This window comes from Microcebus murinus, chromosome 17 (assembly GCF_040939455.1).
Source record: "Microcebus murinus isolate Inina chromosome 17, M.murinus_Inina_mat1.0, whole genome shotgun sequence".
NCBI classification, from domain to species: Eukaryota; Metazoa; Chordata; class Mammalia; order Primates; family Cheirogaleidae; genus Microcebus; species Microcebus murinus.
In genome coordinates this window covers 25,783-49,355 of record NC_134120.1, presented here as the reverse complement: position 1 = coordinate 49,355, position 23,573 = coordinate 25,783, and the positions used below count along the sequence as shown (strand labels likewise).

Below are 23,573 nucleotides of genomic sequence, written 5' to 3'. Positions count from 1 at the left end.
GGAAAACAATGCACTCCTGTCTCATACAACACATAAAAATTAACAGAAGTTGGATCACAGACTAAATGTAAGAGCTAAAATTATACACAGGATTAAATTTTCATTACTGGGGTTGGGCAATGATTTCTTAAATACAATGGCAAAAGCATAAGCAACAAAAGAAAAACATAAATTGGAATTCATTAAAATTAAAAACTTTTGGCCGGGCACGGTAGCTCACACCTTTAATCTTAGCACTTGGGAGGGAAAGGCAGGTGGTTCGTTTGAGCTCAGGAGTTTGAGACCAGCCTGAGCAAGAGCAAGACCTGTCTCTACTATAAATAGAAAGAAATTAGCCAAACAACTAAAAATAGAAAAAATTAGCCAGGCCAGGTGGTGTGTGCCTGTAGTCCCAGCTACTCAGGAGGCTGAGGCAGGAGGATTGCTTGAGCCCAGGAGTTTGAGATTGCTGGGAGCTAGGCTGACGCCACAGCACTCTAGCCCAGGCAACAGAGTAAGACTCTGTCTCAAAAAAAAAAAAAAAAAATTAAAAACTTCTGTGTTTAAAAACCATCCAGAAAATGAAGTGATAATGTATAAAATGGGTGAAAATATGTGCAAATCAGATACCTGATAAGGAACTTGCACCAAAAATATATTTAAAAACTCAACAACAAAAAGACAAGCAATCTCATTTAAAAATGGGCAAAGAACTTGAATAGACTTTCTCCGAAGAAGATGTACAAATGGCCAATAAACACATAAAAAGATGCTCAGTATCATTACGGAAATGCAAATCAAAACCATAATTAAATACCATTTCAAACTCACTAGGATGGCTATAACAAAAAAGATAACAACATGTTGGTAAGAATGTAAAGGAATCTGAATCCTCATAAATTTCTAGTAGGAATGTGACATGGTGCAACTGATTTGGTAAATAAACTGATTTGGCAGTTCTTTAAAATGTTAAACATAGTTACATATAACCCAGCAATTTTATACGTCGAAGGAATATATGTCCACCCAAAAACTTGTACGTCAATGTTCATAGCAGCATTTTTCACAACAGCCAAAAAGGGGAAACAATCCAAATGTCCATCAACTGATGAGTGGAGAAACAAACGTGGCACATCCACACAACCGAATATTATTTGGCCATAGAAAGAAATGCAATACTGACCCATGCTACAACAAGGATCGACCTTGAAAATGTTATGCTAAGTGAAAGACACCAGACACAAAGGACCATATATGTGTGATTACAGTTATAAATAGTGGTTGCCGGAGGATAGAATTGAGAATGGCTGCTAATGGATGTGGGGTTTCTTTGGGGGGGGGGGTGAAGAAAAAGTTCTAAAGTTAGATAGCGGTAATGATTACACAATTTTCTAAATATACTAAAAACCAGTGAATTTTACACTTTAAAGATATACATTTTTATTTCATGATAACTATAGCTTACAGAACTGCTCTTTTTTTTAAAGGTCACCTCAAAAATTAATTTTTTTAAAACAATCAACTGAAGGCCGTTCAGAAGCCTGAAAACCCCGGGGTGGCGCTGGCAGGTGCCAGGTGGGGCCTCTGCTTTTACTCCAGGGACCAAGGGAGCCAGGTCTGCTGCTGCACACCACCCACCTAGAAGGTGAGGAGCTAAGACCCAGGGAAGCCCTGCCTCATCGCCACCAGTCGTCCAACAGAGGCACAGGATGCGAGACTCAGTCCAACCCACTGGCAGGGCAGGCTTTTCCAGTCTGAATGGGTCCAACAGGGCTGAATTGGTAAGGAGGACAGAGGGCAGGCACCCGAACAGGGTAGAACTTGCCTTCTCTCACACACCTGTCTCCACCCTGACCCCAAACTGCAGAGTCAGTCCTTCTCCAATTCAGAACTAAAGCTTTATGTGAATGATATTTCTGAAGTCACTGGGCTCTGGCAATACTAATCTATTTTCATTGTTCATCGTCTATCCTCAAGGATAATTCATTACCATGATTATATCTTATTTTCCAAGTTAAAAGACATTAAAACACATTACATTTTCCTTTCCTTGATATTTAAGAGGGCCTATCTAACTTACCATATGTTTAATGAAATCCATTCTGTGTAGAGCATGGATTAATCAGAGCATGAATGGCTCTAGAAGGTATAAAACACTTTCTGTCTAAAACAGAATTCCAAAATACTTATGGCCTAAGATCTTTATAGTCCTGATGCAGTAAGTGCTGGACAAACCTCCTCTTTGTATGTGGTTCTCTCCCTAGTGGCACCAACAGGGCTCACGTGTGGTAGATGGTGTCTTCATGCCCTGAATTAAATCGAAAGCCTCCCAATGGGAAGTAGCCTTCCAAGCTCCCATGTTGCTGGCTCAGGGAGGGTAAGAGACCTGCCCAAGTCCACAGCGAGACTTGATTCCAGGCTTGAAACTGTGGTCCAGCGCCGTCCGCAACGCCAGGCTGCCACCCTGCCAAGTCAGCCATGTGCACCTCCTCCTTACCACTGAAAACAGGGCTCCCAGGTTGCATCTTGAACTCACTCAGCTACTATTTATTAATATTTACTTAAAAATTTAAAAATGTCATGTTTTTGCTGAGTAAGGTGCACATATGGCTCAACAGCAGCCCCAGAGGAACCATGGCACCATTTCTCAGTCTGTGCATGACGCAGCTGCCACCCTCTGTCGCGCTAACGTCTGCACTGCCTTCGCAAAGATTCAAGGAAACGAGAATTGTAAACAGTGTTTTCTTCTCACCTAGGTCCTTTCACATCACTGTCTTTCTAACTTAGGGTTTGGGCCTGTGTGATGTCCTTCGATGACCCAAAAGGAGGGAAGGCCTGGCTGTTCCCATCACTGAGGCAAAGGCCCCTCGGGGGTGTGAGGTGCACAGACGCCACTTCCAGTCCCTTTGCAGAGGCAGCTGAGATTTCGAGGCCGAGTGTCCATCACAGCTACTCTGCTGACTTCGGCCAGTGCCTGACTCAACCCGTCCCCAGCTCACCTCCCCTTTAGGCTGGTTTTCACAAAAAAGCCAATTTAAATGTAAAAGGCAACAGTTTTTGACTCTGAATTTCTATCCTCGTCATTTCCTCAAAAATCTTCTGCTGGTCTTTTAAAAGCATCATGTCCTCTTCTGCACACAACTGAAGGCAGTGTTGCCTTTGATGGTCAGAGAAGCTGAGCACACGTGCTTGTAAACACGGCTACTCTGGGGAAACCAGCAGAAACTAGAAGACATCCCTGCAAAGGTGGAAAATCAAGGGCTGGTGCCTGGTATGATGCCCAAGGTGCTGTCTGGAGAGGAGAGATGCACACAGTGTAATCCCACGCTGGCCTGGGGCCAGCTCAGGAGAACTCCACAGTGACATCCACAACAACTTTTGAAAAAATTAGGATCACACACTGGTACATTTTTCTTTATGGTTTGAATAGGGATATATAACCACATAGCTCAAAATTCAAAAGGTATTCAGTGACTTTCCAGCCACCCAGCCTCCTCCCCACAGGCAACAAATGATTTCATTTTGGGTTTTTTTTCTGTAAACTTTACAGAGAAGCATGATTTTAGTCTTTAATGTACCCTTCCAATGATACTTTATACATATGAATGCAAACATAAATTGTACCTATCTTTCCATCTTTTCTAAATAATGGTAGCATACTCCTCACTCTGGTCTACTCCATGCTTCTTTCACTTAATTGATGTATTTTGCAAAGATCCTTTTGCTGGCTGCTCACAGTTCTATGGGGGAGGTACCCTGATTCACAGATGTTGCTGAACTTGAGAAAGATTAAGTCTCTTTGCCAACTGTTACAGGTTTCCTCCGAGACGCAACAAGCTCTCATCACACTGGCCAGCAAAGGTCTCCTGAATAATCAGGCATTAATGAAGTTTTTACCAGTCATAATCTGCTGAGGAACCAAGTAAAGTCCCAAACCCCAAACAGCCACAAGCTTAAAAATTTGAATTGCCATGTTACTAGTGTAGGAAACTGCCATAGCTTACCACTGACTATAAGCACACAGTAAGCACCTGAATTTCCACTGAATTAATGAATTAAACCTGTTGAACAGCTACAAGATAAAATCCTAGAACTTTATTAATTTGACATTGACTGACATTATAACAAAATAGGAAGACAGGACAAGATTCAGGCACAAGGTCATGAAATATGTTCCATCTAAATTTGACTGGCTTTAAAAAAAAAAAAAAAGAAAAAAAAAGAAATATGTTCCAGTCTCTTAAAGGGCAATGGGTCCCACCAAACTGGCCCTGAGTAGTCTACTTGCCATAACCTCCAGCCATCTGGAGCCAAACACCAGCCCACGTGTCAGTAGACAAGTGAAGATGCTTTCAAACAACAAAAACAAGGAGGCAATGTTTCAAAGAATACATGCAAATAGGTGAAAAGAAACAAGGCCATGTTTTCTTGAAAATAAGGCCATGTTTCCAAATTCCCCAAGGAGGATATAGAGCATCACTCTGACCACCCTACTTTCTGCTTCTGGCCATACCTGAATGGGGCCCTGGGTCTCTGTCATCATGTTCTCCACACCTTTTCTGCGGGCAGGTGGACTGTCCCCGAGTCTCTGAGGACTTCCCACCCACTCCCCGCCTTGTACCCTTCCCTTCAGCAGAATAAACCCTCGAAAGGGAAGTTCTGGAAACTCCACTCACACGAAGGCAACTGCATGAACCACCAAACCACCAGGGCTTATTTGGGTGGCATGCATCTCTTTACTTGAACTCACGCCTTCAAGCCGCCACGCAGGAATTGCTCCTTGAACCCACGCGCCTGCTGCCACAAAACTCATATCCCGGTGAGAAGACAGGCGACAAGCGTGTGACAGGCAGTGACAGCCATGGGGAAAGGAGAAGGCGCAGAGCTCGAGGAGGTCGGTCCATCGCGCCCTCCGCCCCCATCCTCTGAGCCCCACCCAGCCCCGCCCACCAGTGTCCCGCCCCCAGCCCCGGGCCGGCCCCCAGGCCCTGTAGGCTGTGCCTCCCCAGGCCCTGCCGCAGGCCCCGCCCCGCCCCGCCCCGCCGGGGCCCCGCCCCGCCCCCGGCTCCATAAGCTGTGCCTCTCCAGGCCCCGCCCTAGGCCCCGCCCCCCGGGCCCCGCCCCCGGCTCCATCAGCTGTGCCCCCCGAGGCCCCGCCCAGGCCCCGCCCCACCGGGGCCCCGCCCCCCGGCTCCATAAGCTGTGCCTCCCCAGGCCCCGCCCCACTTGGGCCCCGCCCCCCGGCTCCATAAGCTGTGCCTCCCCAGGCCCCGCCCCGCTTGGGCCCCGCCCCCCGGCTCCATAAGCTGCGCCCCCCGAGGCCCCTCCCCCAGCCGGAGGCGAGAACACATAGGTTTTCAGAAACGGGGACAGATTCGCACGGAATATGCTTGACAAAATATTTATGACTGTGACAAATGGAAACTGCAAGAGCACAAACACACAAAAGCACATTCCTGGACCAAAATATGATGAAGTGAAGTTTTAAAAAGGGTTTAAGGACTCAAGGAAGACTGTTGATGTTAAGTGAAAAAACAGAACGAACAGTGGCACGTGCACTGTGAGCCCGACCAGGCTGGAAATTACCTTGGCTCGGCACGCCTTGGCTCGACTCGGCACGCCTTGGCTCGACTCGGCACGACAGGGCTCGGCACGACACGGCTCGGCTCGGCACGACACGGCTCGGCACGACACGGCTCGGCACGACACGGCTCGGCTCGGCACGACACGGCTCGGCTCGGCACGACACGGCTCGGCACGACACGGCTCGGCACGACACGGCTCGGCACGACACGGCTCGGCACGACACGGCTCAGCACGACACGGCTCGGCTCGGCACGACACGGCTCGGCTCGGCACGGCTCGGCTCGGCACGACACGGCTCGGCACGACACGGCTCGGCACGACACGGCTCGGCTCGGCACGACACGGCTCGGCACGACACGGCTCGGCTCGGCACGACACGGCTCGGCACGACACGGCTCGGCTCGGCACGACACGGCTCGGCTCGGCACGACACGGCTCGGCACGACAGGGCTCGGCACGACTTGGCTCGGCACGACACGGCTCGGCTCGGCACGACACGGCTCGGCACGACACGGCTCGGCACGACACGGCTCGGCACGACACGGCTCGGCACGACACGGCTCGGCACGACACGGCTCGGCTCGGCACGACACAGCGGGGCACGCACCGCTTGGCTCGGCTGGGCACGACTCGGCACGCATGGCTCGGCTCCGCACGCACGGCAGGGCATAGCTCAGCACGCACGGCACGGCACGCGCCGCTCGGCACGCACGGCACGGCACGCACAGCATGGCACGGCACGCACGGCAGGGCACAGCTCAGCACGCACAGCTCCACACGGCATCACGCCGCGGGGCACGCACTGCTTGGCACGCACGGCACGCACCGCTCGGCTCAGCACGGCACGCATGGTTGGGCACGCACGGCACGGCTCAGCACGCACGGCTCCGCATGGCACCACGCCGCGCGGCATGCCAGGCGGGGAATCCTGTCTGAGCCAGCAGCCCCTCGGACGAAGGAGGTCAGGAAGTTCCAGATCCTGCTCCTCCTGGAACCATCAGCAGCACCCTCTGGAGCCAGCTGAAGATAGGACCTCGGCCCCAGACCACGGAATAGATTCCTCATTCTCACGAGGTTCAGGGCTCACGTGCACTTTAAGGGTGAAAAAGAGGGTGTTAACAGCCCACTAAGCATCTTGCTAGTCACAGCTATAGGCTTTTTTTCAGTATTCGTTCATTCCTCAAAATGCCAGCGACGCCCAGCCCTGAACTGGTATTGAGCACGTGGTGCTGAACAAATGCGTGGAAGTTAAACAGTAATCACACATGCAAATATGTAATTTCAAATACAAGAAATGCAAATGGGGAGACTAGAACACAGGCCCTAATTTAAACACGGTGTATAAGGGATGGAAATAATCAATGAAGAGTGAGGACAGAGGGTTCCATGCCATGGCACAAGTCAGGAGCTGGGGCTAGGAGGGCAGCCTGGGTGGCCAGACATGCAGAACCTGGCGTGTCCGATGCTCTGGGGAAACACTGGCATGGGGAGGCAGCTCCAGCACGTGGGTCCCTCAGGTGGCTGTAACATTCCCGCTGTGCATCAAGGTGGGCCCTGGGGTCACAAGGACACCACTCAGGAAGACGACCCTAGTGTCTCTTTGCCAGGGCGGGTCACATGCTCATCTCTAAACCAGTCACTAGCAGGGCATGAGACTCACCTGAGACTGTTAGAGCCCCCGGCTTAGAGCAGGGTCTGTCAGGAAGTAGTGATGGATGTTGGACCACCAGCTAAGCCCGACACATCCTGACTGTAAAAGATACCACATGAGTGAGTGTGCGTGGTAAACCCGAGCCGCCTCAGACTTGTGAGCTAGGGAGCATGTATGTGTGCACGCCCAGGCCCTGTAGAAAACTATGGAAAGAACACTACATGAGAAAAGATAACGCTACAGGTCTAAAAAGCAGCAGACTGTCATCCTAATGAGGTACCTGTCAGAGCATGGGACTCGGTGTAGCTTGCCATGGAATGACTTCCGGGGCTGACATGTTGGGACAGTTTAAAATCGGGCCACAGACCAGTGAGTCAGATGAGGTGGAGCCTGGTCCCTTCCTGTCCACCCACCAAGATCCAAAGTGATGACGGTGCAGCCATCGGCACCTGCAGAACTGCCTGGACAAGCACTGTGCCATGTACGAGACTGCCCAGGGCAAGTGCTGGGGCTGAGAGCCCACTGTGCCCCGTGGTCCCAGCTGTGAGCACACACACTCCCTGTGGAGGGCCTGCTGCTCTGGTTCACACGTGTGCTCTGTACCCACAAAGCCAACACTGCTAAATGTAGACTTGGGCAGAGGTGGGAAGGGAGGACACAGACCTACAAACATGAGCTCTGGGTGGAAGGGATTTATAGTACAGGAGAGATGTGCTTGGTGCCAAGCTTCATGTGCACTCTCTTTAACCCTGGCAGCATCCCTACTCAAGGAGGTGTCACTGCTCCCATTTCACAGACCAGGAGACTGAGACCTAGAGGGGTCAATAACCTGCCCACAATCATGGGCTATAAATGAAGGGGCTGCGGCTGAATTCCAGGGGGAAATTTAGGTGAGACCTAAAGAGTGCCCATGGTGGGGAAAGACTCATGGGAAAGGGTGCCTCTTGGAGGAAGGGTCCCCTCGTGGCAGGGAGTGTGGACAAGGAGGGCCTATCGGCGAGGGAGTGGCTGGCGCTGAGAGGTATGGGGCATGAGTGCGGGCTGCTCATCTGTCCCAGCCCCACGAGACTTCCCTGAAGGGTCAATCCACTTGGGTGGACGCCTGGAACCCTGCCTGTGGAGCAGAGTGGGGTCCCATTCCAATGTGAGCTCATGACACATGGTAGAGTTAGGGCTTTCCAGGGTCTGAGCTGCACTGCCTCTGGGAGGGCCAGGAGCAGCAGGCAGGGCGAGCATGTCCTAGGGATACAGCAGACACCAAGCAAAGCCACCGAGAGCCAGGCCACGGAGCTGACACGCCTGGGCTCCAATCTTGACTCCCCTCTACTGGTGTGCAACTCTGGATAATTTATTAAATTTCTCTGATAAAAATATATTCCCCCCGGGGTTGCTGAGAGAATCTAATGTGAATACATGTACTATGCTCAACACAGCCTGGCAAGACAGTGAGACCCCAGCCCCTGGGAGCAGGCACCCACCCAGCGTGCTCAGCGTCATTGGTTTGCACGCTCACCCGGAGACTGACACCTCACAGGCATTCACGGCCGAGCCCTTCCCAAAGGCCCAGAGTTGCAAGCGCGGTACAGGCAGGCCTTCTGTGCATGCCCGCTGGTCGTCCAGGTTGTGACAGCAGAACAGTAACTGTCCTGGCTCCCTCACCCTGTGGGGCCGAGCCACTGGCAGGTTTAGTCTCCTCCTCAGCTGAGCCACACGTCCTCATCTGTGAGTAGAAGCCATCGGTCCATTAGGCCTGTCCCTCCCACCACTGGCACTCTTTTTCAGGGCCCCTTTTCAAAATGAAATAAGCTTTATATAATTCCATAAGAGAAAAGCTGTGCTCATGAGCATGACTAGAGCCTGTAGCTCTGGGTGGAGAAGAAGAAAGAGTGGGCACTGCCCATCCCCAGCCATGCAATCCAACAGGCCTCTGCTAAGTGACATGTCTGTGCTAAGGGCCTGAGGCCACTGTAGTACTCTGGCCACCGCTGCAGAGTCTCCGAGGTGCTGCTGAGGGAAGTGGATGCGGTGGCCAGGCCTGCTCTGTGCTCCCCGCACCTGCCCCATCTCCACCAGACAGACCGGATGCGGTCCACATCGACACTCCCGGACAGCCCAAAGCTCAGGCTGCTGAGGAAAGAGGGTCTCACAAGATGCATGAGGGCACTCAGGGAGATGTTGAGGAGGGAAGGGGTGGGCCCATGACATGACCTCAGAGCAGACAGGTGCTGTTTTCCAGCGGTATAATCATGGGATAATGGAACTACATGGGATACAGGATGGTGTCACAACTGAGACTTTGGGACCCCAACACACATGGTTTGTGACTCAGCTCTGCCCAGAGCTTGCAGCCTCAGGGTCCTCATCTCCACAGCCAGAGACACTGTCCACTGCATGACGGGCGTCAGCACCAACAGAAACGTCTGTGCCGAGTGCCCAGCACAAAGCCTGACACTTGCCTAAGAAGGAAATATAACCCCGGACTTCATTCAAGCGGACTCTCCTCCAGGCGGTGTGCCCGGGTGATACTTCTCCAGTCCACCGTGACTGGGCTCCCAGGGCAGGGAGAGACCCGGCAGAGCTCACTCCAGGAAGAACTTCAGAGCAGCCCTGCTGTGACCAGAGTCTACACTACCCAGGGTGAGCGAGCACCACCAGCCCCGCCCAGCTTGTCCCTCCACCACCAACGAGCCACATCCCCGAGAACCTGCCCCAGCTCAGGTGCAGGAGGGCGAGTGTGGGCTCACAGTGAGACTCTCGAGGGACAGGCCTCCTCAGATGCAGGGACCCCAGGCAGCTTATCTCTGAGAAGTGGAGTGGGGCTTCCTCAGCACAACAGTGTCTCCAGACACACAGCGTCCCCTTCCAGGCAAACGATCCTACCTGCGGCAGAAGGAGCATGTCATGCACAGCTTTCAGACAGAACAAAGCCACCTGCAGGGACACAGGATTTAACTCACGGCCACAGCAGTGCCTGAGGGCCTCTCCCCATGCTGGGCCTGTGCTCCGTTCTTGTGCCAGCCCCAGTACAGGTGCTGACAGGCCCCAGGGGACCACAGGCTGGGGTGGGTGCCTCCGTTCCACCTCACGAGGGGCCATCCTGCAGGCAGAGAAGGTTGTCCTGTCCCTCTGCACCATGCCATTACCCTGCCAGACCAGTGAGGGAGTGAGGTCAGCACCTGGGTGGGAAGCCAGTGGCTCAGGCCCCTCCAGCCCTGGAAAACAGGATACTAACATTGACTTTGATTTGCAAATTCCACTGGAACAGTTGACTACCTAAAAACAATAGCTTTAATAGCCCCTACATTTCTCTTCCACAGCCCTTAATCAGGACCCCTGGGGGCCCTTCCACACCAGCTTATGTCCCCAGAAAGAGCCACTTGAGGACCTGTGCTTGTTAGTACCATCCATCCTGTCTCAAAGCAAAGGCACCAAGAGAGATCTGCCACCACGGAACCGACCCATCTATAATTCAGCTTTCGACAAGTGTATTGACATGATAAAATAAAAAATAAACATACCCACCCAGCAAGCAGGACTTTTAGGAGAAGCAAAGAAATTCCCACAGTGCTCCGAATGCCTGCGAGACACAGAGCCTCCGTCAGCGCTGGGCGTCCAACCTTTGCTGTGCAACGAGCCTGTGGCACAGAGACATCCGGGACCGGGGCAGCGCCACCTTGGCCCCGGCTTCTTCCACAGCGTCCAGCCCACCAGAGGGCCCCGAAAATGACCAGGAAAGCAGGAAATGCATGAAACAATCTTTCAGACCACAGAATTAGATAAAGGGCTACGAAAGCCCCTTCACACCTCAGCAATGGGGACCTTAAATTCTGCCAAATAAGGAATCTTTTCTGATTTATTTTGGTTAATCAACAAATACCTACTAAGATGTGGTTCAAGGCCTCCAAGACCTACAACTACTGCCTCACCCCAAATCCACGCAGCCCGGCGGACTGTGTGGACATCGGGCTGAACAGGAGGAAACGGGCTGCTGAGCGTGGTGATGCGGTGTTGTTCCACTCGAAACTGGTCTTTGGTGATGAGACCCGGTGGTGGTGATGTCGGCCAGGTGCCAACCAGACACCGGACAGTCCGTGTCCCAATCACCAAGGTGCACACGAAAGATGAGTGTGCTTTACTGTAGCACACAGGCACACTCACTGACCCCAGGGGCTGTCATCGGCTCGGGGGGTCTGGGACAGCTTCCTGAAGAGGCAGCAACTCGAGCCTTGAGGCACGGCTGAGCTTCCACAGGCAGCAGTAGGGAAGGACCAGCTTGCTGAGGGGTCATGGGGCGGGCAGACAGGCCACGTGGGAGGGCCTGGGCGCCCAGGCTGAAACCATCCTGAGTGGATTTCACACTCTTTAAGCGGTGAAAGCCTTTTTTTCTCCCCAAGTGAAATGTCACATGTGTACCTCAAGACACAGAGCAGAAATGCTTGGGCTGGGGACAAGCCATGTGGGACGGACAGATGGGGTGAAGGGAAGGTGCTGGGGCAGGGCTGGGCTGGGCTGGGGGTGGGGCTGGGCAGGAGAGCACAGCCCTGGGCCCCAGGAACACAGGAACGGCAGGGAGCAGGAGGAGTCCCAGGTAGCTGATGTCACACAGTGACAAGTGCTCTGGTCCTGCTGCCCCTGCTCCAAGAGGGTGGGCCCTCGGAGCACCCACAGAAGAGGTGTGAGGCTGGCCACAAGGAAAGAGGTGCGAGGGTGCCATCCCTGCAGACGCAGAGTGGCCACCAGCATGTCCCTCCCGGCCTGTCACTAGGTACCACAGGGATCAGGAGACGCCACGGAAACAGAAACAACAACATGGGTTCTTCGTGACCAAAGTTTCCCCTTCTCTCCCTCCTGGCCGTGGCACTAGCAATAGTTACCTTCACGGGAGGGAGAGAGAGACAACTGACCCCTCTCAGGGACGCCCTAGCAATAAGCTGACTGGCGAATCAGGTATTTGTCACCATCCTCAAAAGTATTTTTTAAAGTATCCCAACAGATCATTTCTGAACTAGCAGCTACCAGGAAAATCCAGTTTTTTCTCATCTGAATTCAACTCAAGGAACAGTTATTGGGCACCTACCATGTGCAAAATACTGTTCTTTACATTTTAGAAGCTGAATTTTTCCCTGGAGCATACTAAGGAGAAATGCAGTTAATACTCTGGCCTCTCAGCGTATGTAGGGAGGATTAACGAGCCCCGGATGAAGGACAGTGGGCAATGGAGCCCAGCTACTTCTAGGAACAACGGAGACCTGGCCTAGAGTCTCCAACCAACCCCCCTGATCCGGAGATGGAGGAGAGTGATTCCAGGGGGCCTCCCTGAGCACACTGACTGGCCTTGCTGGGTGTGGGACAGCCCGCCTGCACTGGGAACCTCGGATTTTAAGGAGATGTAAAGTTGTGGATTAGGTGGCACTTTGGCTATCAGAACAAAGGACTCCCCCACCCCCAAATCTACCCGTTTACCCGACTGAACCTTCATTGGACCAAGGATGCTGTCTGTCTTGGGTACCCTTTTACCCCAACATGGGCCTGTGCCTGCACATAGTAGTTACTCAGTAAATGAGCAAATAAAGAAATGAGTAGATAGATGGGACCAGAATTGTAAGACCAGCTACTGAATAGAGGACTTCCCTTGAGGCCATGTAGTAAGAACCTTTTATAATGATGCAAGCAAAACTGAACTTCTCCCCCCAAAGCACAAGACTTAGTCTCCTGGCTGTTTCTCACTAGCTCTAGATCCAGACAGGCGAGGGGCCTTTCACTCTATGCAGGGTGAGCTGAGACATCTACACCGGCATCCTGGACTGGGTTTCATGGCCTCCACCAGCGGCCACATAACTGGAGGTGCCAATCACGGACTCTGGAGCCAGGTTATCTGGGCTCCAGTCCCTACGTGAGCTTCATGACTTTGGACAGGCGAGGCTGCTTGTGACTCAGTGTCCTTGCTTTCTTGTATGATGGGGGTGATAAAAGAACCCATTTTATAGGGCTGTGATGGGGATCAGTGAACTGTGATTTGCAACTGCAATGTATTTAGAACTGCGTCTGGCTCATACACACACGTAGGGGAACATTACATAAATGTTAAGAAATACTTCAGAACGCGACTTCTGCACAGTGGCTGCATCCGGCCTGGGCCGTCCTGTATACCCAGTGTTGGGGCAGCCCCAGGGTAGGGCTGCAGGGCGCGTGCAGGGAGAAGCTGGGAGCCACCAGACAGGCGCAGCCCCTCCCTCAGGGCTCCCCAGGTTCACTGGCAGAAATCTGATGAGGGGAAGTGGATTTGCCCTGCAACGGCCAGCTGAACAAGTCTGACCACCCAGGATGCTCTCTGCTGTCACTCCAGGCTCCCTCCTGCTGCCTTTGCAGGCCCAGAGACCACCCTATGGGAAACAGGCAGGTCCTCTCCCCTCTGCACTGGTTCCGGATGTGACTCACAAACGTGAAAGCTTCTGAGACCTTGAGTGGCTGTGTCTCCCAAGCCCCAACACTCCTTCCCTTCCCTAAAAGTGGGCCAACTCGGGCTTTCTGACACGCCATGGGTCCTGGGGAAGGGCTTTACCCTGGCTGGTTGGGGCGCCCTCGGGAAGCCCACGGGGAGTTTGCTGCCCACAGCCCACAGATCCACCAAGGCTGGCAGCCTCCTAGGGCAGCCACACCATTGTGCCCACCAGACCAACTCCCCACTTGGATCCCTGATAAGCCTCTTCTGGACGTGACTTCCCAAATCAAGTCTCTAAACCTGTTTAAACACAGATGTGCACAAATACAACAAAACTGGAATCTTACAGGGCGTAGCTGACACACACCGGTGAGTCAAACCATGTCCAGGCAGTTCTCAACTGGCCCACGGCAGGCAAGCGCCCAGCCACCCAGTGGGGAGGCCCAGCCTGGGCTCCATCCTACCAGCCACCCCACCTTGCACGAGATGGAAAGGCATGTACCCCGCAGTGCCACGGCAGCCAACCACCTCAGCCAGCAGTGAGGTCTTGGGGGCCAGAGGACAAATGCTGACAGAAAACGCTGCATGCCCGGCTGTGCCCAGCAGAACCTGGCTGGCCAGCGCCTCGGCCAGCCTACCAGCATGCTCCCCACACACTCCCTCCCAGCGGGCCTAGGTTTAATGCCTGGGGGCAAGGCCACAGCACTCTCTAAACCAGTCACTCGCACCACCTGCACTGACTGGAAACCACCTGTGAACCAGTAGATCTCATAACACAATAACTCAATAAAAAGACCACTTATAGAGAAAGTATGAAGGACGGGCAGTTAAAAGTAGATACACAGGCCGGGTGCGGTGGCTCACGCCTGTAATCCTAGCACTCTGGGAGGCCGAGGTGGGCGGATTGCTCGAGGTCAGGAGTTCGAAACCAGCCTCAGCAAGAGCGAGACCCCATCTCTACTATAAATAGAAAGAAATTAATTGGCCAACTAATATATATACAAAAAATTAGCCGGGCATGGTGGCGCATGCCTGTAGTCCCAGCTACTTGGGAGGCTGAGGCAGCAGGATTGCTTGAGCCCAGGAGTTTGAGGTTGCTGTGAGCTAGGCTGACGCCACGGCACTCACTCTAGCCTGGGCAACAAAGCGAGACTCTGTCTCAAAAAAAAAAAAAAAAAAAAAAAGTAGATACACAAATAGCTAATAGCTAGTAGCTTAAAAAATACAAATTAGAAATACACTAGTAACTTAAGAAACACAAAGCAATGAGACACCATTTCACGTATCTAATTGGAAAAGAATGAGAAAATGCCCAGTGCTAAAAGAAGAGAAGAGATAGATGGATATAAAACAGCATATATTTATATATAGGTAAAAGAGACTTTCTGGAGGAAAATATAGCAGTACGTATTCAAAGCCTTAAACATGTGTATACCTTTCACCTAGTAAGTTCACTTCTAGGCATTTGTTCTAAAGAAACAATAAGAGTTCTGCACTGATTTAATAGAATCAATAATCTTTACATATTTCCTATGAGTATATTCTATATATAATCTTTATATAAAGACTCAAATATAAAGATGTTATTCACAGCATTGTTTACTATGGAAAAAGGAGAGTAATCCAAATAAGACAGTAGTTAAATTAATTATGGTTTACACATGAGATGGAATACTATGCAGGCATTCTTACAAAATGTTTTCTAAAAATATTAAGGACGTGAAAGAATACTTGCGAGACACCGTTAAGCTGGAGGAGAAGCAGGCTAGAGAGTAAGATACCTATATGACGCTAATCTGCAAAACAAAATGCACGCAGGCATACATGCATAGGAAAGATCCGATGGCCACAGGCCACATTCAACAGTGGTTCATCTTTGAACAGGAGAATTACCAATAGTGCTTACTCCTCTTCGTGCTTGGCTGTGGTTTCTAAATTTTGTACAGTGACAATGTATTTATTTAGAATCCAATAACTCCCTTGGCACGACTCAAACAAGGAAGCACAAACAGGATGAAAACCTTCAGTGGCGGCATTCTCCCCAGACACAGTGGCTGCCACAAGCCCCCGACCTGTGCTCTCACCAGCCACGGCACCAGCATCAGGACAAGCACCGCAAGATGACCAGAACGCCAGAACAGGCTCGGATGGAGGGAGTGTGGCCTGGTGCAGGCATTGGGAACAGCCACGGCACCAGCATCAGGACAAGCACCGCAAGATGACCAGAACGCCAGAACAGGCTCGGATGGAGGGAGTGTGGCCTGGTGCAGGCATTGGGAACAGCCACGGCACCAGCATCAGGACAAGCACCGCAAGATGACCAGAATGCCAGAACAGGCTCGGATGGAGGGAGTGTGGCCTGGTGCAGGCATTGGGAACAGCTCCCTGGGAGTGAGGCAGTCCTAGAGGGTCCTCAGAACAGGGCAGATTCTCAGGGGAAGCATTTCAGGTGGAGGAAGCCACAAAGCAGGGGCACCCCAGCCAATCAAAGTGTGGGTGGAGCGAGACCACAAGGAGCAGGTCATCTGTGCTCGAGTCTGAAGGAATCGAGATGATGCTGACTCATCTGACTCTGGGCCTCCTACCAGAGGGTCGTGGGCTCTGGTTGTGCACACTGCTGAGAAGGGGCAAACTGGGTTTATTTGGATTTCTCAAGAATATGCAGATGACAGAATTGACAAAATACGAACATAGTTAAAAGCACACTGCTGGGTTCACAACCGCACTGTGTTGCTCAAAGGAGGATTCATCTCCCGCGACTCTGCCTCTGCAGACCTGTCCCTAGCCCCACACGTGCCTTCCTACCACCCTCTAAGGCAGCCTGGGCGTTGGCTCTGGCTTCCCTTGGCCTGAAACACCCTACCCTAAACATCTGCACCACCCCGTGCAGGTCTCGTGGAAGGGCCGGCAAAAGTCAAAGCCTAGTGTGAAAAGGGGCAGCCCTATTACCAGAACTAGGTAATAAGAAGTGCACACTGCTGGTCTGGGGAGAAACAGATGAATCACTGGGATTAAAATAAAAATGTTTGGGGAAGTGTGAGGGGCTACATAATGGTGGAGAGCCACCTGCCCCAGGCACTGGGAACTGACCAGCTATGGCAGGTGGTTAATGACAAAAATTCTGAGAGGATCTGAGACAGTTTTTTTTGTATATTTTGAACTGCCAAAGGACCCTGACCCACAGTTCTTAACTCGAAATGCTCTTGTATTCATTGCCTTGTTTCATTTGGGAACTAAGCAGGACAAGTATAATGCCCATTTTACAGATGAGATAACTGAGACTTGGGAAAGTTAAATGACTGGCCTGAAAGCTCACAAAGGCAGTAGGTGGCAGAACCCAAGCTGGACCCAGTACTCTGGCTGCCATTTTCCCCACAAATAAACCCATGGGCATTATGGTGGTACATTTAGACTGAGGGAAGACATCACTGTCATAAAGTCTTGCCCCCTGCATTTTGACAACAGTGGTTCCCTGCAGAGAGGGACTCTGTGGTAACAAATATTCGCCATGAAGGGGTAAGTGGGAGGCTGTGCACAGAATGAAGAGCCACGTGGACCCTCCAGGCAAGCGGCCGGGGGTGGGGTGGTGCATGAGAGCGGGACCAGCAGGTCAGGATCCAGGTCGGTGTGGCCCTTCCAAGGACCCCCCAATTCAACCAGAAATCGCCTCTGCCCCACTCACCTGGAGGAGCACCTCTGCATCTGACCTTAGCCCAGGTTGGGGTGGCAGGCCACACCCTTTGCTGAGTGGAGCTGGAGGGGGGCAACAACCCCCAGGGGAGGCAAAGCAGATGCTTACCCCCCAGCCCCCTGCGAGGCCTGGCGAGGGCATTTCCCACAGATCCATCCCACAGCCTTGCTGGGGCCTCCAACCATCCCGAGTTGTGGGTCTGACACGGCAGTCACCTGCCGCACATGGGACTCAGCACCAGGGACAGACTGTTTAATACCAGTGTTAATCCATCTTTGTTAAATAGTCACTGTAAAAGTGCAGCAGAGAACCCCTCGGGCTGGAACTGTCCTGCACCTCGACTGTGCTGGTGGGCACTCAGCTGAACGACCTGAGTGCACACCGGGCGTGTTGCCCTGCTAGCCCCATAAGGTCAGTGTCTGGACATGATATTGTGCCACTCATACAAGACGCTACTGTGGGAGGAGGCTGGGCAAAGTGTACATGATCTCCATATTCACTCTCACAACTGCTCCTGAATCTACATGATTTCAAAATAAAAAGTTAAACGAGATTAAATGCCATATGCGCTTAGTGGCATTGTACGGGACGGTGCAGCTCTAGAAAGTGGCATTCCCACGGAGCTAAAGAACCCTCCTACTCACGTCTGTGGGTGCGTCCTCTCATATACCCACAGCTGGCACACCAGATTGGGGTGGGGGCATTCCTGTGCTCCCGAGGAGATGGGTGTGAGGTGGGGTCATCAGCGTCCAGGGGAAGGGCAGGATGCAACAGAAATGAGGGGTTCAGAAAAAGTCTGTGTACCCCAAGATGAGAAGAAAACCTTGCAACTCATTGTGGCACGTTCAGAGGCGGCCCTGCCCCTGCCACCCGTCCTTTGCGGACACCCTGCAGAGCTACACCAAGGTTGGGGCAGCCCCGGGAGGGGCCTGCGCCTGGGAGGGAACACCCGCCTCATGCTCTCGGTGTGCGCAGAGTTGGGGGTCAGGCTTCCCCGCGGCCCGGCCCCTTCCCCCCACCCGCAGCGCCGCCTTGCTTTACCGAGAACTGGGGTGCGCAGAGGGAAAGGGCGGGAGGGCCTCTCTGCTGCCAGACAGTAGCTAGCAAAAGGCCCGAGGGGCCGTCCCTCAGGACCCCGAACAACTAACTACAGCTCCTCCTCTGCCGGCGAGGCCCGCCACCGAGGCCCTCTCAGACAAAAGTGTCTGCAGCTGAGGAACTGCCCCCGCGAAGCGGGAGCGCCAGATTCTATCAACCGATTACCCAGACAGGCGCTGCGACCCGCAAGTTCGGGCACGCTCCTCCCGGGCGCGGGCAGCAGGAGGGGCCGGGCGCGCCAGGGGTGGGCGGGGAGTCTGGGTCGGGGCCGCGCCTGCAGGGGTCCGGCCGGGCGCGCCCGGGAGTCTCGGTCGGCGGTGGGGGCGCGACCGGTGCCCGGGGTCTGGCACAAAGCGCCCGACCCGGGGCTGGGGTCTGGGCCGGGGGGACGCTGCTTGGGAGCCGGCGGCCAGTCTCCGCGCCGGGAACAAGCCTCCTTCGCAACCCGGGAGGCGACGCAGCCAGGGCCATCCCCCGGGCCGGGCCCCAGAGGCCCCTCCACGGCCCAGAATCCCTGGTCCCCAGTTCGCCCCGGAAACGCCGCCCTCCCCTCCAACGTGTGGCGCGCCCCGGTCGCCTCCAGCCCGTGGAACAAAAGAACAGCTCCTGCAGAGCGGGTCCGGAGCTCGCACCGGCCGGCCGACGGCCCTCGGCCTCTGGGCGCCGCGACCCCACAGGACCCTCCGGGGCTGCCAGGCTTTGTGTCCGCGCGGGGGGCGGGAAGCACGGCCGGGGTCCCCGTGCGCATCCCACGGACCCCGCGCAGCGGCGCGCCGCGGAGCTCTAAAGTTGTCGCCGGCGCCTGTCGCCGCCCACACTGCCCCGTCCTCCTCCGCGGGGCGCCCCATTCATTTGCGGGGTGGGGGTGCGAAGCCGCTGGGCGGGCCCGGGGCTTACCTTGCTCTTGACTTCCACCGCGCTGCAATCGTAGAAGCGCAAGGTCTGAGACTTGTGAAAACTCCGGTTCATGATTTCGGCCCCGGTCAGCCTAGCTTTCGCCCTCTCTCCTCTGGGGCCGCGACTCCTGGGGGCGGCGCCCGCAGCCCCCGCCGTCCGCCCGGCCCCAGCCCGCCTGGCTCGGCGGCGGGCAGCTCCGTGTGCTGCGGGCCGGAGCTGGCCTGGCCGCGCGCCGCGGGGACTCCAGGGGCCGTGCGCGGGAGGAGCGCGGGGGACGGCGGCGCGCGCCGCCTGGCGCCCCACCTCCTCGGGCCTGCGCCCCGCCCCGCGCCCCGCCTCCCGGGCCAGCGCTCCACCTCCCCGGGCCCGCGTCGCGCCCCGCCCCGCGCCCCACCTCCTCGGGCCAGCGCTCCACCTCCCCGGGCCCGCGTCGCGCCCCGCCCCGCGCCCCACCTCCTCGGGCCAGCGCTCCACCTCCCCGGGCCCGCGCCGCGCCCCGCCCCGCGCCCCACCTCCCGGGCCAGCGCTCCACCTCCCCGGGCCCGCGCCGCGCCCCGCCCCGCGCCCTACCTCCTCGGGCCCGCGCCCCGCCCTGCGCCCCACCTCCCGGGCCAGCGCCCCGCCTCCCCGGGCCCGAGTCGCGCCCCGCCCCGCGCCCTACCTCCTCGGGCCCGAGCCCCGCCCCGCGCCCCACCTCTCCGGGCCCGAGCCCCGCCCCGCGCCCCACCTCTCCGGGCCCGAGCCCCGCCCCGCGCCCCACCTCCCGGGCCAGCGCCCCACCTCCCCGGGCCCGAGTCGCGCCCCGCCCAGCTCCCTACCTCCTCGGGCCCGAGCCCCGCCCCGCGCCCTACCTCCTCGGGCCCGAGCCCCGCCCCGCGCCCTACCTTCTCAGGCCCGCGCCCCGCCCCGCGCCCTACCTTCTCAGGTCCGCGCCCCGCCCCGCGCCCTACCTCCTCGGGCCCGAGCCCCGCCCCGCGCCCCACCTCCCGGGCCCGAGCCCCGCCCCGCGCCCTACCTTCTCAGGTCCGCGCCCCGCCCCGCGCCCCACCTCCCCGCCCCGCGCCCCACCTCCCGGGCCCGAGCCCCGCCTCCCCGGGCCAGCGCCTCACCTCCCCAGGCCCGCGCCGCGCCCCGCCCCGCGCCCCACCTCCCCGGGCCAGTGCCCGCCTCGCGCCCCACCTCCTGCGCCCGCCCCCGCGCCCTGGAGGACCCGCCTGCGCCCCGCCCCAGCTGCGACTCGGAGGCCCCAGCTGGTAGGAGTTCACCGGTTTCTCCTCAGTCCCTGGGCCTGGGGAAAGAAGCGTCACCATACCCTAACCCTAACACGTCTTGTTTTTGTTTGCCTCCAGTGGGCGGCCTAGGAAGGGTGCTGATTTTTGCCATAGTCTTGGGTAATTATTTGAGAGAAGAAAGCTAATGAGCGCTCCTGGGGACCCGGTTCCTTAGAGCATCGCTTGTCTGTACTGTCAGGTTCTTGGTGGTGTAGGGGTCTGGGGAGGCAGTCTCCTCAGGCACGGCACAGATGAAAGTAAAAGAGGTAAGGAGAGCATCAGATGCACCTCTAAGCCTATCTGATGAGAAGAGAGACTTTCTAAGACAGCTAGTCGGAAAAAGAAAACGTGTTAGAGAAAGAACGAGCAGCATCGTTGGGTACTTGTTAATCGAGAGGCCTCTGGTAGAGTGGCTTGCCCTTGAGGAATTTGTGATGACTTTCAGAAGACAAGACAGATTTTTAAAAATTATTATAAAGTATGCTATGAATTTTTGTAATTTACAAGTTATGTAATTATAAATTTACAATAAAATCATTGGCCGAAGAAATCTGCAGAATATGAAGGAATGAAAGAAAGCAAAACTTACCTGTAGTCATTCTGCTAAGAAATCAGCTCTATCAACCTTTCGGTGTATTTTATTTTCATTTATTGTTCTGCATATATATTTTACAAAATCTTGATCATGCTTTTTATCCAGTTTTTCAAGTTTCTTTTTCACTTTATGGTATATAATGAACACTTTTATTCATAGAAAACATGCTTTTTAAAAGCTGCGTATATGAATATAGGCATAATTTATAATCATTCCATTATTGGATATTTAAGATGTTTCCAAGGTTTAACTTTTATATAATACTGTGAATTCACTTATATCTGATTATTATTTTTAAAAATCAACTCCTAAAAGAATTACTAGGCCATAAAGTACGCATATCTCTAAAACTTTTAATACAGATTGCCAAATTCCATTCTGCAAAATTTCATTTTCATTTAGTCTTGCTAAATATTTACCCTGTTAGATGCCACGGACTTAGTGCCAGGGTTGTCATTACAAAAGTACAGAGTTGTAATCCCTGCCCTTGAGAGAAACACCAGAGTGGGCAGAGGACCAGACATATAGATAGTTCCAGAACAAGGCACACATGAAGTAAGCAAGCAAACAAGAAATGCCGAGAGCTGAACCTTTGTCAAACAGCCAGGACAGAGGTGCTGGCTTTCTTTCAAGGGGAACTTCCTAAGCTGAATGCAGATCTTTGGGGTTGAGAAAGTCACAGGCTTCTGCCCAGCTACAGTGGGCAGCATTGTCTTGTCGGTAGGAGGGCTCAGGAGCACCCTGAGGGATGAGCTCCAAATCCAAACCAGATGTTTTACGAGACTGTGGGGAGAAATGAACAGCAGTCATGTGGGGACCAACCAGCAAGCTCAGGGCTTTGGAGTGGGAGGAGACTTTTTGAAGGAAAGGCTGTAAGGCTACAGAATTTCAAGTTGTTCTAGATTTGGCTTCTGAAGCAGCTTGATGAAGCATGAGATAATTTCTTTAGTGCCGGTGGCTCAGAGTGTGGTCCAAGCCCCCAAATCTGCTCCACCTGGCACTTGTGAACAGTACCCCACCCCAGACCCACTGAATCAGAGTCTGCACTAGAACAAGATATCCGGCTGATTCCTGTCTCCAGCTGCAAACACGGAGGGCGCTGCTCCGGTGTCTTCACCACCTGCTGCCCCACACCAGAAGGAAAGGCTGGGGAAGCCTGAGCTTCCAGCCGAGACTTGAACAGGATTCTTTAGGACTTCAAGCACTCAGTTGACATGGGTATAGACAAAAACAACTGGCTGAGCCTTCAGCTCAAAAAGCTTTTGCACAGTCTGGCAGCAGGATTGAAAAGTGAGTTCCGCACAGGTCCTGGCCTGACCAGCTGTGTTTTCAGACAGCCATGGGCTTATGGGGGTCTCGTGGGTAGACTGGCTTCAGACAGAAAATGAGAAGAGGCCAGGCACAGTAGCTCATGCTTGTAGTCCTAGCACTTTGGGAGGCTGAGATGGGAGAATCACTTGAGGCCAGGAGTTTGAGACCAGCCTGAACAGGAGCCAGTCTCATTATCTACTAAAAATAGAAAAATTAGCTGGGCGTGGTGGCACACACTTGTAGTCCCAGCTACTTGGGAGGCTGAGGCAGAAGGATCATGCTTTGATCCCATGAGTTTGATTTTGCAGTGAGCTCTGATGATGTCACTGTACTCTAGCCCAGGGGTGACAGAGCAAGACTGTCTTTAAAAAAAGAAGAAAATAGGGATGGGTTGAGGCCTGATCTTGCTCAAACTGTGGCTTTCTAACCCTTGCTCGGCACTGGAAGTTGGTCCCATGGGTACTGGGCAGGCGGTTTCTATGGCTGCTGCCCCCCAAACTCGGCACTGCTTCTGCTAAGCAAGAGGGCTCTTTCCCAAACAAAAAGCCTTAAGTTCATGCTTCCTGGCTCTTTGTAGGCCCTCAGTGGCACTTGAGTGAACCTTCTGAAGAAGTCTGACATGCACTTTCTTTCTGGGACTGGCTTCCCACTCACCCAGTCCTGAACCTTTACCTCCTGTAAGAACCTCGGTTTGCAGATTTCTGTGGACATTTTGGAGTGTGCAGATCTGTGCTGCCTTTGTTCCTGGCTCTTGAATCTGCAGATAAAGGGTGGGAAAATGAAACCTGCTGTGAAAACCAACAATAATAAATATCAGGCTCAGCTGTGCCCTAGGGGTCTGCAGCACTTCAAAGAAATGTCCAACATTGCGCCTCCGTTTTATACACAATCCTCTTAAAGACACATTGATATGTATAAAATGAGATTGTACTGAAAGAAGTCTCGTTATTGAACTCTTGCTTTGAAGAGGACACTCTGGTGCAAAAGTCCCTAAAAAATGTGTTTTTCAAAGGAACAAAAGTGGGGTGAGAGTATAAATGCAAAGTCTCTGT

At 53.9% G+C, this 23,573-nt stretch overlaps 1 protein-coding gene across 1 annotated transcript in view; it reads right to left on the bottom strand.

The window, feature by feature from the left end:
• PARD6G (par-6 family cell polarity regulator gamma) overlaps positions 1-19,608 on the bottom strand; it is a 62,100-nt gene extending 42,492 nt beyond the window's left edge. The window contains exon 1 of the mRNA XM_012788937.2: positions 19,345-19,608. Coding sequence (XP_012644391.1) covers positions 19,345-19,416 — 72 coding nt within the window. The 5' untranslated portion in view covers positions 19,417-19,608. The remainder of the gene's footprint in view (positions 1-19,344) is intronic.
• Between the last annotated feature and the right edge of the window lie 3,965 nt (positions 19,609-23,573).